The sequence below is a fragment of the Pezoporus flaviventris genome, unplaced genomic scaffold (assembly GCF_033815535.1).
Source record: "Pezoporus flaviventris isolate CSIRO_AGI_PZ_B2104156 unplaced genomic scaffold, CSIRO_AGI_Pfla_v1 ptg000132l, whole genome shotgun sequence".
Lineage (NCBI taxonomy): Eukaryota > Metazoa > Chordata > Aves > Psittaciformes > Psittacidae > Pezoporus > Pezoporus flaviventris.
Genome location: NW_026892680.1, coordinates 1,778,894 through 1,795,487, shown reverse-complemented (window position 1 = coordinate 1,795,487; position 16,594 = coordinate 1,778,894). Strand labels below are relative to the sequence as shown.

The 16,594-nt window shown below is 45.0% G+C and overlaps 1 protein-coding gene across 1 annotated transcript in view; it reads right to left on the bottom strand.

Annotated features, from left to right (window-relative positions):
* The window catches only part of HHAT (hedgehog acyltransferase), a 137,110-nt gene that overhangs the window by 103,168 nt on the left and 17,348 nt on the right, over positions 1–16,594 (bottom strand). The window contains exon 9 of the mRNA XM_061478850.1: positions 976–1,011. Within this exon, the coding sequence (XP_061334834.1) occupies positions 976–1,011 (36 nt within the window). The remainder of the gene's footprint in view (positions 1–975; positions 1,012–16,594) is intronic.

Sequence of the window (16,594 nt, the reverse complement as noted above, 5' to 3'; positions counted from 1 at the left end):
CGGCCACAAGGACTCAATGAGGGTGAAGGCTTACAGAGTCTTTGTAAGTAGCCTGAAATAATGAGTTCAGTAGCAAGGGCAAATTAAGGAAAACCTACCATCACCTGATGCTTACAGCGGGCCCCAAACAGCATGCTCTGGCTCACACACCGAGTTCATTCTTCCAAGGCAAAGAAAGCTCTTCACAGATGGATACTGCAACATTTTCGTGGGATGAAACAACGGATAGAGTGGATTCTCTAAGGGCCTGAAGACAAACTTCACCTTTCACACTTCTTTGTAAAGACCAGTAGACAGTGATAGACATGTTATTAAAAACGAACGCAAACCCATTCTTAGTGAACAGCCATGGCTTTGCTCACACAAAAGAACTCCAAACTGCAAACCCAGTTCCTCGGTGTAGCATTCAAACGCATTAACCTCCCTCTTCTTGTTGAAGTGTCCTGCTTTAATCACCGCATTCCGCTAAATGTCAGCAAACAAAGCATGCAACAATTATTCCACCTTCCTTATTCATTTTCAGAACACAGTGTATCCAATCAATTAGGTTTTCTATGGAGGAAAATGCTACGCTCCGTAGTGACATTCTTCTATACAATTCAAGTCCTGGTTAGAAAGTAAGAAGGTGCTCGAGTTAGCAGTGGAAAACACTTGAATGGTTTTCTTCAGTACAAGAAAATAACAGATTTCCTCAGGAGCGAGTAGGACACTGGCACTGAAAATTCCTAAGTCAAGGTTCTCCTGGAGGACGCCTGAAGACGTTCCTTAGTGACTTCCGATAGACAGCCAAGCCAAAGAGTTAAAGTTTCTCAAACTAATACGTAAACGGAAGAAACTAATATGTAAATGGAAGACAAAAGAGGATCTTGCTCTAGAAAACACCAAGCAGCATTAGGTTCACATGGCCACCTGTACTCCCAACAACAGAAATGCTTCTTGACATGGAATTCCAAATCCAAAAAAGTATTGGCTTACCTGACCAGAAAGCGATGGAGCCCAACGTCAAAGCTTCTGTAAGAAAAGAGTCACCATATTTTAATTACTAAAAATTATTACTACTGTACATGCAGAGCATTTCAAACCAATCAACAATGCTAAAGATAACTATAAAATTACTAGCATTGATAAAACAGAAGCAGAAGTGAAATATACTATTTCCTTTCTGTAATGGCAAGGATGTTGGACTCTTCATCAGGGACTGCAGCCATAGGACAAGGGGTGATGGGTTCAAACTGGGTGCCCAGAGGAGCTGTGGCTGCCCCATCCCTGGCAGTGTTCAAGGCCAGGCTGGACACAGGGGCTTGGAGCAAGCTGCTCTAGGGGAAGGTGTCCCTGCCCGTGGCAGGGGTTGGAACTGGAGGAGCTTTAAGGTCCTTTCCAAATACTCTATTATTTCTGCCACATGCAGGTAGATCCTCTCTGCAAAATTACTGTGGAATCCTTTTTCTTTGCCCATTTCTGCTCTGAACTGCACTAAGATGGAAGGGATTGCTGTGAATTCTCTCCATAATACAGAATAATCAAGGAGCCCCGTTATTTCTCTTTCAGATACACAGAATATAGCTGGGCCTTGCAAATGTGTTCCGCTCAGATCTGGTGAGGAAAATCACTTTGGGACTTTTTGACAGCACGGACAAGGTAGATCACATTAAATTACAAGCAGCATGCCTGAAAACCTCAGCCCTAACAACGTACGTGGGCAGATAGCATCACTGTTTCTTTCCCTTTCCTACTGCCTCCATCGCTCAGACAGCTCAGGAGAATCAAGGTCATGAACAAAGGACCAGCAAATCCATGACATCAGAGGAAGGTAGGTGCTGATTTGAGACATTTACCTACGAGCTGAAGTACGTGCTAGTTTTATGGCACTATCAATATCATCCCAGATTAACTGTGCGCATAATGGCATAGCCGGTGAATGCAAATGGCTCATTCCCAGTGCTGGACCTGCTCTGAAATGGCCTTACATTCTGCACATAGAAAACATTCTGGCACATACTAAGCTCTTGAGTATCCTGATGCAAAAAAAAAAAGAGCCTAACTGGTCATTTGAGTACAACAAGGTTTTATTTTAACAGTATTGCTTGCAGTGTGATGCCTTCTACCTGAAGCAGCGAGAGAAGTCAGCAGACAGTTAATGGCATCCTGGTAATGGCCGATAGGCAATGGACTATAGAAATAGGAGTTAACAGGGAGGGAAAGACATCTGGTTCACCAGGGTGGAGAGGAGAGGAGCAACCGGCTTGCTTAAAAGCTGCCTTGCAACAGCAAAAAATATTAATTAAACCTGTATATTCATATTCCTTTCCTAAAATCATTTCCCATTTTACATTATTGCTATATTACTGCGCAATTACAGTGCATGAAGAGCATTCAGTTATCTTTCTACATTTCCCCCTGCCTGGGGACACACCTTAATTTGCTCCCCCCTCTTCACTAAAATATTCAAACTGAAACAGGGCAAGTTCAGGTTAGATCTAAGGCAGAAGCTCTTCCCTGGGAGGGTGCTGAGGCGCTGGCACAGGGTGCCCAGAGAAGCTGTGCCTGCCCCATCCCTGGCAGTGTTCAAGGCCAGGTTGGCCACAGAGGCTTGGAGCAACCTGCTCTAGTGTGAGCTGTCCCTGCCCATGGCAGGAGGTTGGACCTGGATGAGCTTTAAGGTCCCTTCCAACCCAAACCAGTCTGGGATTCCATGATTCTGTGTTGTACATACACTCTTCTGTAGCAGAGCTGCCCACAGTCTGCGCTTACAGCTCTGAACATCTTTGCTCCCTAGGATCAGGCACTTCAGGATGTTTGTTCTAGGATGGGGGAGAAGAAGAAACTTCAGTTTCAGGGAACAGCTGCATGCTGAACAGACACCTTACACATCTTCAGCCAAGCTCATCTTTCCAAGTTATCCCATCTATCCTTTATAGCAATGACCCCATATGCTATTGTCTCTGAGGGGACACAACAGCTGAACTTCTTGTGGACAAGGATGCAGAGTATTAAAATATCATCACTTTTGACACTGAACCAAAAGCCAAAGGCCTTGGCTTACATCAAGCACAGAAACTGGTCCTGCTAACTTGAGGTGATCAGAGATGAAGAAGGTTGGGGCAGACAAAGCTGAGCCAGAGTGGGTTCAGACAGGGAGGGAAAATGAGACAGTTTGCTGTGGACAGAGATGCCATCTCTCATTTTTCACTCTTTCCAAAACATAATGTATTTTCTATTAAAGACAGATTTACAAGTCTATTGCATATAGGCTTTAAGTATTAAAATATTTCCATAAAATATTCTATCGGTATTAAAAATGATCACGCACAGAACCAACTTAGTAGAATAAATATACAGGACGAAAAAATTCAGAGCCTCCCTAGGTATAACTTAGCATAGACAGATAGGCTCCATCATTCCCCAGTTTGCATCGATACATTTCAACTGATCCTAAATTCCCCACAGTGTAAGCTGTCAGTTAAAGATGTAACTACACTGTGACCCACAAAATTAGGAGAACATTGAGCAGCATCAGTGTGCACTTAGATCTTGAAGACACCTCAGGACAGTATCGTTTATCAGGTCCAAAAGCAAGAACAATTTCAAACTGTAAATAGGAGACACAGCTGCATTACTTAAGGCTACTGATACTGGGTACGTACACTCCTAAGCACGTAGGATAATGAACAGAGACACTGCACAAGGCAACAAACAGTGAAAAGCCAGGATTATGGGAGGCTGGTTTTGACAAAAAGCCACCACTGCCACTTGCAACCATTCTGCTTACTCATGTTTAAATACAGGCGGCATGTAAGGCTGCAAGGGAAGTGAAAATACAGTGAAGCAGCAATGGAAACAGATGTGCTAGATGTAACCAGTCCCTCTGTTCTCAGATGGAAAAGTTAACAAGGGGTAAAGAGGGTCTGCGTAGCACTCTTCACACTGCAGCTTGGGGGTAGAAGAAGCAACCCTAACTATTCTATTATTCTGCAGTTCTATATTAAAAACTTCAGTGAATCCTTCAACATCACAAGCAATGACAAGACCTCGTCACAATCACTCAGAATTAGACCTGCTAAATGCACATGATTATCTACTGCTATAAAGCACACCCACATTTACTTGCTATTTGGTATGAACTTCGCTTGGTCAACCCTGAGCCCCTCTGCAAAATCCAGGAGCCAGCTGATAGCCCTTGCAGTTCAGGGTTCCTCGCCTAAGGCATCCTAAAGCGCCTTGAAGTTCCACAAATGCTTTTTGAAATCCTATAATGAGCACAATTTTCTGATATGAAGGGTTTAATTCCAATCTAAAATAACACGGGAAAGGAGATCCGGTTTATCAAAGTAGTAATGGTAGTCTTTAAACAGGGCGTAATCTTGACTAGTCAGTGGAACAATCAAGGGGAGATATACTTAACCTCCAGTTCATAATCATGTTACTCATTGCAGGCAATTTGGTCGCTATTTTATCCAAAAGTCTTTAATTCTGTTCCTCTGAAGGGCAGTTTTGACCCACAGTTCTGCACGCAGCTTTAACGCCCTTGGTAAGCATGGAGGTTTCAGTTTGACACATTTCAGCAAAAGATTACACATGTAATCCTTCCTAATCAAATTTATCTTTTCCCAGTACATCAACTAGGAACTGCTGTCCAAAAATACACACAGACTAAACCAACAAGGACCTTCTCCAAAACACAACCTCTGAAATCCTCTCCTCAAGGTACATATTCAAAATTACTTCAGACACGCAGTTTCTGCTTTGAAAGCTAAATGCATAATGCAACAACCTGCCTCCAAGTCTGCATTCAGCCCAAAGCTGGGAGGTGGGGGGGGGGGGGGGGGGGGGAAGTCCTCTTTTATAGAAAAGATATGAAAGGGCTGAAACACGCTGGTATGAACCACAGTCAGCAGCAATTGCGCATGCACTGAAAGTGTAATCCTGATGATTCCCAGGAAAAACAGAGTACAAAGCCCCTCCTTTTGTCCCCAGGATGCAAAAAGGCATTTATATACATCTGAAAGCCCAATGAGCAAGACTGGTGCAAGCTCCTGTTCGTGCAATCGGGGTATCAGAGTAGCCAGTCACCCGTTTCCCCTTTGTGTAATGGATACTTTGGACTTGCTCTGAGATTTCCATCTATCCCATTTCCTTACAGTTGGACCTTACTGTGAAATCCTGTGCCCCACCACATGCTAGCTAAAGAGCGCTGTAGCACATGGCTCTCCAACTGCAGCTGCCTAGCGCAGGCTGGCAAATAAACATATAAATCAGGACCAAAAACTAGTCAGGACCTTCTCCTAGGAGCTGCTTCACGCTTTCCTGGCCACATGCCCTGAGCTCAGCAGACACGGTGCCTCCCACTGGAGCTACACGCTTACATGCAGCGACAGACTCTTGTTTCCCGAGCGTCACCAACCAAATGCCCACGCTGGTCCACACTCCTTATAAGCATGCATTACCCGATGGATTGCTTTCCACAAAGCTGTGCTTTCCCTAAAAGAGCACTGTGTACAGTTCTGGTGTCCTTGGCATTAAGGAGGACACAGAGCTGTTGGAGCCGTGGTCCAGAGGAAGCCATGAGGATGATCAGGGACTGCAGCAGCTCCTGTACAAAGACAGGCTGAGAACATTGGGGCTGTTCATGACCGTTCTGAAAAGCGGATCACGGCATGGTTCTAACTTTGGGCACTACCTTCAGGGGCACAGATCTAGGCAGATAGATTGCCATTTGTAAAGAGCTCAAAATCAGTAACCTGGATGGAGACATGCGGATGTGATATTGCGTGCCCAGAGAACACACTGCAGTGTAGACAGACATATTCCAGCCACCTTCAGAACAGTCATGTTGCTGCTAGAACATAACCACTTCTGAATGCAGAGAGGAACGGTGTAATTTACACATTACAGGAAAACCAGTTCAAGCAACAGCACTACCTCACACTTCGCTGGAGCGAACAATATACTGATAGCGCTTAAATCTCTTCAAATCACTTAGACTACCTGCCATTTATCGTGGTGATGGAATCCAACTAGTGGGTTGTTTATTGCAGCTTCACTACTCTCTCCCCTGTGGCGATCCACCACCTCTTAAAAGAAGCATTGCAGTTGCTGCAATGTTCCAAGAACGGCTCTCGGGCCTTGTCTTTACAAATGTGGCTAAACTTGACACTGGAAATCCTAACTCATTCACACATCCTCAGAGCAGCCCGTCCTGTTTAACCCTAGAACACTGCCTGCAAGACCAGCACTTCCATTAGCAGTCTCTGCAAATCAATCTGGCATTTTGCTGGGGAGCGGCTAGACTCGGAGTCTCTCCCGCACCAGAACATTCTGCGCTGGAGACCGAGAGGTTATTGAAGGCCAGCTGCTTTCACTGACACAGCGCTCTTCACTCGCTTCCTTGTCCCTCTCTCTCACGCAATGTCTCACGGCGGGGTGCCCAAAGCCTGCGTAAACAAGAGAATTCCCCTGGCAGACACCCCAGCATCTCACGGTTCTATACTGCTTTTCTGGATCCTCCTATATCCGCTCATCTTTCCTCGCATCCTGCCTGCGGCAGCCTCCCTGGCTGGCAATGCCTCAAAGATGAAAGCTTCCAAATCACAAGTAATCACAAGCGTGCAACATAAATCTAAAAACGTGGTTCAGCGTCTTGCCTGAAGAGTAAGGTTACTACAGGGAAAGCAGATAGCAAAGTCTATATGCTGGTTTTCTAAGTGCTATTATTTAATGTCTCAATGAACCATAAAACTTGCTAAAGCAAATCCCATAGAGGGCCTTGCCTACCAAGCACAGTAAGTATTTCTCAAGCAGTGACTGCTACCAATTGATTCATTATCATCTTCATTATTAAAGAACTGGGAGAGCCATCCATCTTTTTAGAAGGCAGTGTTGACACTTTATAGCTTCCATTGACTCAGACAACCTGCTTTCTGCAAGTCTGCTTGAAACCTACACCTTCACCGTCTCTTCAGCAACTATCAGCACCCTTCTTCAACAGGATCGCTGCCACCACGCTAGGATACACTACTTAGAAAGCAGATGCACAACTTAAAATAGAAAAGCAACAATTAAAATGTCACAGAGGACATGTTACAGTAGAAATAAATACAGCAAGCAAACTGAAAACATTCATGTAAAGAGCCCAGACTGTTTAGTGCTGTTAGATATTAAAACAAAGATGGGAGGATGCATGAAGAAAAGGGAGATCCAATCCAACACAGCAACTTGTTTGGATGCATCCGTTACCCACGCTATGGAATATACTTTTGGACCCCAAGCCTTGAAAGTCACATTGCAACATTTTCTGGGCACTCCTGCCACATACAAGCCTGTTCTTGGAGCTCTCATTTTTCACTTGAGCCTTCCAAATTCATGTAAGAACCTTGGTGAATTCCACCCACATCCAGATTTTACAGTCTGCCCACTAACACGGTGTTGAAATCAGGAACAAATATATACATATATATATATATATATATAGGGAGCTCTTTTGGCATTCTTTCAAGATAAACAGCAACAAATCCTGTCATTTTCTACGCAAAACCAAAAACATCTCCATTCTTACCATGCCACATACAGTGACGCAAACTCTGGCTCATCCCAACGAGAAAAATCCTGTTTAAATTAATTCAATGGGCTTTTCAACATCAAGATCTTAAGAACCTGCTTGAGCCTAGTTCTCAAGCTTTAATGGACTGTCTTTTCTTTACAAGATTTGGTTTTAAGTTTGAACCATCTGCCAAGCAGCAAACTTGTAGTAGCAGCTTGCTCTTATCTCAAGGTAAAAAGACAGCTAAGAGTAAAAAAGATACATCTATGTTATTTGAAAGAAAAATATGAAGACTGTCAAATACTTTTATACCGCATCTTTGACAAGTAACTTCTTGTTACAGCAATAATAAGCAGAACTTGTATATACATGAAGAGATCTATCATATTCTTTGACACTTGCTTAAGGACTTACTAAAATTTTAACACTTCTTGCTTAGATAAAAAACATGTGGAATTTCTGTTCCGGTCTTCCCTGGAATGATTCGAAAGTACCAAGTGCCTTCTGGTTTCCTCCATTAGCAGGACAACCAAAGCTGCTACTGCATGCAGCCTGTGCTGGAGAGCTCCTCAGCACCCATACAGCTGATGCATAAACATTCACCTTACTTACAAAGCACTCTTTTTGCAAAGTATGGGATTACTTCCAGGTTGATCAGGGCAAACCCTAAACCTTTTACTTGCAAAATAACTGCTGCATAGCATCACAGGGAGAAGCTAGGGCTTCCCTTACTCATGAGAATGGTGGAAAGCCACCATGAAACCCTGACCAGGCAAAAACCCTGATTTCAGTGGAAGCAGAAATACCTGCACTGACTGCAGACAGCATGCAGAATGAAGGATACAGTCCAACTCTGGTATACAGCTTGTCAGAGAGACCTTCAACTCCAAGCAGAAAAGATCAGTAAGTCCCAAAGCTTCATTTGTGCAGTTTCAGTTATTAGCTGGGAGCTCAGGCTGGAGACCTGCGTGGCAAAAATAGCCTGCAGTAAGATAGCCGCAAGGAGAAAGCTCTTCTGTGGACAGCATAAAAAGACTTCACGAACGGCGAGTGGCCTCCAGCCTACAAACTGGATCCATGCTCTAGTATCTTTTGTGGCTTCATCTCAATTTAAACACACAATTCCTATTATATCAGAAAGCCTGAGGGGAGTTTTAATGGTTCTAGGCAGTCACTCCCCCCCCCACCCCACGATCTCTCAGCCAGAGAGACAAGCAGAACTTTAAGCAGGCATCAATCACTGCCAGTGTTAACAGCAGACCCGGGTCTGCCTGCTTAGGAGGCTTTAAGACAACAAAACTAACTCTGCTTCTCACCTGCCCACCACACTGGATCTTGGAGATTCAGTTCAGCAGACACGTTTTAGGACAGAGCAAATCTCGTTTGTAGTCTGTTAATGTCTCCTAGAACCCTTCAGAAGAAGTATTACTTTAATTTTACACCTTCCCTGATTCTTCAGACGCCGGTGGTAGCTCATGGAGAGCTGATGAAACCTAATGCCCATTAGTGGCAAACTCCCATAGCGCAAGTTCTCCTTCACTCTTCCTCGAGTAAGATTCTCGCAACGCAGTATGACTGCCTAATTACTGTAAGATCCCTATCCTTACCTCAAACAGAACAAGGGAGTTTATTAACAGCCATTACTCTTTTTCTACAGTGGCTGCAAGCAGGCAGAGTGCTGTTTGCCAAACGGGAGCAGCAGTTATAGTTTCTGTCTATGCAGAGCTCACGTCGAACGCTGTGAAGAACGGGCTTCATGGGTGATCAGCAGCAGGTGGGCTTAGCTGGTGTGTTAAAAAAGCCCAGCAATTGCACATTACGGTAACAAAGCAGTCGCTACACAAATAAATTCCCAATGATTATGCAATTTAGACCCAAGAAGGATTAGGGTGCCTCATTATTGCCTCTTTTTATACTCCAAAGAGCGTACTGAAGAGATTTAAGGAGCCTTTTAAAGCTTTAATCTAACCAGCAAATTGAGCTGTACAGTAGATAAGAACTGTAGCATACACTGATTCGGCTGATGTCAAAAGCAGTTAAACCTTTTGTCTCTAGCAATGAGAAAACGACTAACCGGTCCAGAACTACAGGGCCTGTCATACATTCGGGTGACCTGTTAGCTACAAATAATGTGTCACACATCAATGCTCAGTTTTAAGCATCACAATAGTTAGGAAAAAAGATAACAAGGAAATCAGGAAAAGCGTTATTTTTCAACTTGGAAACATGTACTCCACAACTGAAAAAAGCCATGCACTAATTCCGCAATTAAATGCCCAGCTTTTGGGCAAGGAGCTGAAGTATTCTCACACTGGCAAGCAGGTGTAACATTTAAACAGGGGTTGTAGATGGCAAGGACATATAGCAAGACCCGTCTTAATCCAGCCCTTGTCCTTACGTACCAAGATGGAAACAAAGATCCCTTTCCTTTCTGAGACTCTCACCCAGTGTCTTCAAAGACCATGTAACAAGCTTCTCAAGAATGAAAACTAGTATTCTTTCAGTTTTTCAAAGTACATAATCCACAAATACATGTAAAACCACAAGTTTTACTTGACAAAACTGTTCTTAAGCATGTTATTTTTACTACGGATTAGGGACCCGATTCAGTGCCCTTGCCCAGACAGGACACAGCTCAGATCTTACAGTTTCAGGGAGCTAAAATCTGCAAGAGAAGGCTTAACATGGCTCATGGGCATTGATGTATTTGGACTTCTGCATGCTTTAGCAATTTCGATTTCTTCTATTATTAAGATTTCAGTACTACTTCCCCTTACTCATGAGCACCAGGCCGTTTCAACACTGTGGATGTAATTCTGTTTAATTCAGCTATCATCTTGGAATTGGGGTTTGGTTTTTTAGACTTAAGACATCGCCTACAAACATAGGGTGGGGGGAAAGTGCCTCCGGATCTTTTGATTTTTAAATAGAAATGTTGCAGCACTAACATTTTCTATGATTAAAACCAGTGAGATGCTAGAGCATTAAGAGACATTTTTGTTTTACCTGATAAACTGTCTGAAACACACTGGACAATTGTTTCTTTGAAAATGAAGGCTGAAAATACACCAGAAGTGACACTTGGTCTCCAGAGGAAAGGAAAACATGCATAAGCCTGTCCTTCCTTCCTTTCCTTGTGTCTCAGTTCCAGCTGTTGGGCAAGTCCCACCGGAGGCATGGAGTAGAAAGCTTTCAAAAACACAGTATCTAGAACTATAGGACAGATACAAGACAAATCACCTCAAAATACCCGATCCTGTTGAAGCTGACTGCTAGATCGTTTATAGCACTTGAAAATGAGACTCTCTGTTCACTGCACAGGTAGGCTTGGCCCAGCATCCCCGCTCTGATCCCAGACAGCATCATCTCTCCAGGCACAGGACCCCAGTAAAGGTCCTCCTATAACTGTTGGTACCGTCACAACCCCTTCCACAGCCACGTGAGCAGCAGATCTGAGCCACGAATTCAGATGTGCCGTTGCGCCCAATCCCTTCTTCACACTGCCATGGAGATGTCGATTTCCTTCTCACTGCCTTCACTGCCCCTTTCTATGCGCTAATTTCTCGAGGACTTGTAACTAAACTGACTCCTGAGGATACCTGCCACGGGAACAAGTTTATGACCCATCATTTAGCATCCTTCACTCTTCCCCTGTAATTGCCTCCAAATGGCAGGTTGCATGACAGCAATTTGCTGTTATTACTAGCATGTAATCGGGGAACTAAACTCATAGGAAGGAGAAAAATCAGAGAGAAAATCTGCTCTCTCGAATTTCAGATCATCCATCAACTAAAGCAGAAACACCACAGCAAAAGAGCACCACGATACTCAAACAGAAAGCAAGAGCTTTCTACAGCAGTTTAAGAGTAGAACCCCCTGAACTTGGAAAGGCACTTTCTCCTGAGCCCAGAGGCAGGGGTGTCATCCTGCCCGGACATGGGGGTTGCGTGGTTATGGTTTGACAATAGAGCCCGTGTTAACTTGGGCTATCTGGGAACTTCAGGAGAGGAGATTCCCAAACCAAGCACTGACACAAGCACTATTTCTGATCCTGAATTTCCTTCATGATATCTTACAGCAGAAAGCCTTTCGGCAGCTTACCCATCTTGATGTATTTAATAACTCCCTAAATTACTTATTCCAATGCAAAACATCAGGATCCCAAAGCAGCAACATACGTGACAAACCAGGCTGAGACCGCACGGAGCACAGGTGTCAATGAACTTAAATAATTACTTTTTTCCCCTACAGATCAGAAAATCCATTTTCCTTGTTTAAAAACCTGCTCCAGTCCTGACCACAGCCTAAGCCTAGGCAATTAGATGCAAACGGTACCGAGTGTTTAAGCCAGAAATAATTGACGGCGAGGTTTTGCTGCTATTCCTCGTTCTACCGTTACTCCGTGTGGCCACACTGATCTCTTGTGCTCACACTCACACATAACATCAGTATCAGGCTTGCCTTTTCCTAGGAAAGAACCTGAAAGGAAAGGAGAATGCCTCGTATGGTCCTTTCTGACAGACAGACACAAGGAACTGTTTCCAGAGGGAGGGGGGGTTCCAAGAACAACGGAGAAGGTAGACAAAAAGGAGGAGGAGGAGGAAGGAACAGGGGCAGAGGAGACGGTATTTTTATGGCACTGTTATGGCCGGGAATGCGATTAGCCCAAGGCAAAATTCTAATCCATAACTTGAAGCAATTCACCGAGACCCTGCACAGAGATGGCTTTTCTCAGAGAACGGAAGCAGTACTCCTGCAGTAACGAGGCACGTAAACCAGAAATCACAGAATCATAGAACCAGCTGGGTTGGAAAGGACCTTTCAGATCACCAAGCCCATCCATTACCCCAGCACTGCCAAGCTCATCACTGACCCACGGCACTGAGGGCAAACTGATCCCCCCTCAAGATCTCCCTCCCCTCATGATCTCCCCTCGCAGCCACCCCTCATCTTCCCCCCATAGCGGCCCACACTCTACAGCTGCTGCCCTTACCCCTCATGGCCACCCCTCTCTCCCCCATCTCAAGCTGCAGTTTCTGTCAGACCAAACCCACACCAGTTTTCGACATCACCAGAACTTGGCAAACTCAATCACATGAATAAACTCGCACTGCATTCATCTAAGTCATGTCTGTAGGGGCAACATACAGCCCTGCCAGCCCACCCAGTAACGTGTGAGAAAATGGGAGCGTTGACTTATGTCAGGTTCCTGTCTGGTCAAGAATAGGGGTGCTAAATAGGAGGTGGAATCTGGAACTTACAGCAGGGAAGCTGGAAACGGCCAGATCTTCTCCATCACTGCACTATTTCCTTTTTATCCGGCAGCATTTCTTCAACTCCATTTGCTTTATTCTGCATGAAATTCTGTTCCCTATGAAATCCACTTTTCAAATACTGCTTCTTACTGCCTCCCTGAAGAACCTCCGCCCCTGCTGAGGCTAACCTATATGAAACACATGCAGGTTTACCCTCATTTGTCCCCAGCACACTTGCCTCCAAATCATTCTGGGATAATCCATGAGGAATGCCCACGAGGATGCTCAGGGGCTGCAGCACCTCCCCTATGGAGACAGGCTGAGAACATTGGGGCTGTTCAGCCTGGAAGAGAGAAGCTGCGTGGAGACCTCAGAGCAGCTTCCAGTGTCTGAAGGGGGCTCCAAGGATGCTGGGGAGGGACTCTTCATCAGGGACTGCAGCCATAGGACAAGGGGTGATGGGTTCAGACTGAAACAGGGCGAGTTCAGGTTAGATCTTAGGCAGAAGCTCTTCCCTGGGAGGGTGCTGAGGCACTGGCACAGGGTGCCCAGAGAAGCTGTGGCTGCCCCATCCCTGGCAGTGCTCAAGGCCAGGTTGGACACAGGGGCTTGGAGCAAGCTGCTCTAGTGGAACGGGTCCCTGCCCATGGCAGGGGGTTGGAACTGGGTGAGCTTTAAGGTCCCTTCCAACTCAAACCAGGCTGGGGTTCTATAAGATACTTGGGAATGCACAAATGTTAAGGTGGGAGGGCAAGAAGGAGCTGTGCTCCTGCACACTCCCTATCAATCTATGACCAGAGATAACCAGTTTCTTACACCATGCTGCTCCCATACCACGTCAAAACCCATCCGATCAATGCGTCCAACACCCCTGCAGGAGAGCGCTCACTACACTCCCTAACATAGTACAGACACCTACAAATGGAAGCATGATTTCCCCCACACCCCCCCCCCCCCCCCCCGCCATAAACAGCAACTGTGCTAAACGTTGTCCTAATGCATGAAGTGACAAGTTTCTTTGTGGAATGCACTGCCAAAGTCACTTGGCGAGATGTCCTCACTGACACAGGATTTAGTTAGGTGCTAGCAACTGTTTCTGTACTTCCCACACCTTGATTCTTACACCAGGGTGTCAGCAGGAGCAGGACTATTTCCAGCTGCACTACACAGCTCTAGCTCCCTGCACACACACCCGATAAACTGTATGCCAGACATCAGCCTTGGCTAACTCTTCAGAAGCACTTACAAGCCCCCAACACCACTGGTTGCTCTCTCATGATTCATTCCCTTGCTTTTAGCCTCGGTAACACCACCCAAGTTTTAATTCCTCATGAATTAAGATGAAGCAGACATTAAAACCTCTGAGGTGGTGTGTCACGGAACTGCTGCCCTCTCTGGAAACCAGGAGCTCAGAAACTCCTTTTCACAGCCATAATCAAGCTTTTGAACAGTAATACATTTATCAGGCATTTACTAGATACGCAGCTGCAGATTTAGCAAGATAATGATATCCTGGTAAAAGGAATCACAGTAATACATTCAATTCCTCTATTTGTCTTCAGACAGTAAGTAAGATTGATGATTTTGCAACTCAAGAGACTGTCTTGATTAAATAAAATGCAAATTAGGCAGAATCCACTATAAAGCTGATAACTCCTTTTTAATTAAAGCCTGTTATTTTTAAGTTTGAATGGACACAATCTGCTTTGCTGTTTAGTACCACCACCAGAGAGGCAGAGTACCTGCTTTGTTATTCCCATTACCTGCTTTGCTTTTCAGCTCTAGAGATACTTTAGACACACTATGGTCCTTTTCTTACCTTGCAGAATGAAAGGTCTTCTATCTGCAATATCACATAGCGAAAGATGTCAGCATGTACTGGTTATAGACAGTGTCTATAGTATACACAGTGGTGTGGATGCATGAGATCAAAAGCTTTGTTGTTATGCTCAAAGGGCACCAGGTGGTGGTGGAAGACTCCTTAGCAGTGCATTTGCCTTCCTTACATTATGACATTGATGTTGTCTGTCTCTCCAGGCTACCTTCTCCCCTTCAAAATCTGCATTACTAATAACTTTGCCACACAAAAAGCGCAACACTGGACCTTCCAAAAGCCTAGCTGCTAGCACAATACCCCGTCTCTGATAGTAACCTAATAGGACCCTAAAGCAGACACGAGCAGGAAGGGTAGCAGCAAGCCAAGCACGCCCAAGCACTCTTCTGCGAGCAGCCTCCCCAGGACCAGCCAGGAGGTACCGGTGGTGCACTCCATGTCACGGCTCATTGCATCACTCCCCTGGGGTGGAACTCCCAACCTGACCCAAGGAGCCTTTAATAAGCTTTACCAGGCTACCTGGAAACAAAGCCTGATGCAAATCTCCTCAGCCTGCCAGCTGAAAACTAGGCACTGGGTTACCGACATTTAAATCTGACGGCCTCTGGTAAAGTTGGGATCATTCACTTAAAAGTCCACATATTCACAAAGTACAAAAATAATTATTTAGCACTTTAAGGAAGGAAACAGAGTTCATAAGGTGTCACAAAACACAAACGACTGACTTGCACCACTTTTTGCTTGCTTTTATACTAAACCCATCATTTTCACACTTCCTGTCCTGTTCAGACATCCATATGGGATAGAAGCAAAGGCTATTCCCACTTTCAACACTGACATTCCTATATCACGTATCAAAACACATAAAAAGACTGCAAAACCCCTGGGTAGCAGCGATCAAAGAGTTTAACTGTAAAGGCATAAGGGCATTGTAATTCAGGGATTCAGAGGGCAAGCTACGTGAGATTACTCAGATAATGGACAATGACCCCGAATTCACTATCAGCCATAGGAAATTCCAGTATCCACACAGCCTTGAGAGCAAGAAACCAAGTCAGCTGAACATGAACCGATTTGTTAAACCTTCAAAATAAACAAATCCAGTGCTGGTGTCCTCAGCATAAGGAGGACATGGAGCTGTTGGAGCAGGTCCAGAGGAGGCCACGAGGATGCTCAGGGGCTGCAGCACCTCCCATATGAGACAGGCTGAGAACACTGGGGCTGTTCAGCCTGGAGAAGAGAAGCTACGTGGAGACCTCGGAGCAGCTTCCAGTGTCTGAAGGGGGCTACAAGGATTCCAGATACATATATGAATGGAGTACTTGGGTAAATGGTGAATATCTGCAGCTGAATTTTTTCCTTCTGGAAAAAAATCTAACTGAACTCTCTCCTTAGATCCTAGTTTCAATTTTCTTTAGCGTTATGAATCGTTTTTTAAAGAAAACCCAATGTTTTTACTGTGATTCACCACCCACCTTTGCAGGCACAGGGCACTTTTTGATGGTGTTACAACTACCTGACACAACAGCGTCATTAGGATTTGTGCTGAAGTGCAGTTTCATTTGGCACCTCCAGAGCAAGACCCAGATTGCTCGGAGAGGAGGAAAAAACCACTGTTTACAGCTCTGCTTGCAAGGGCCAGCAGGTCAAGAGATGCTGCTCTCAAGAGAGAAGCTGGTAAAAACCAAAGATTTCTGTATTAACTCTGTAGGTCGCAAGTTCAGTTCAAACTCTGAAAGAGAATTTAGACCAACACCTGTGCAGGTCTGGTGCCCTCAATGTAAAAAGGACATGGAACTGTTGGAACAAGTCCAGAGAAGAGCCACAAGGATGATCAGGGGCTGGAGCACCTCCTGTATGGAGCCAGGCTGAGGAAGTTGGGGCTGTTCAGCCTGGAGAAGGCTGCGTGGAGACCTCAGAGCAGCTTCCAGTATCTGAAGGGGGCCTATAGGGATGCTGGGGAGGGAC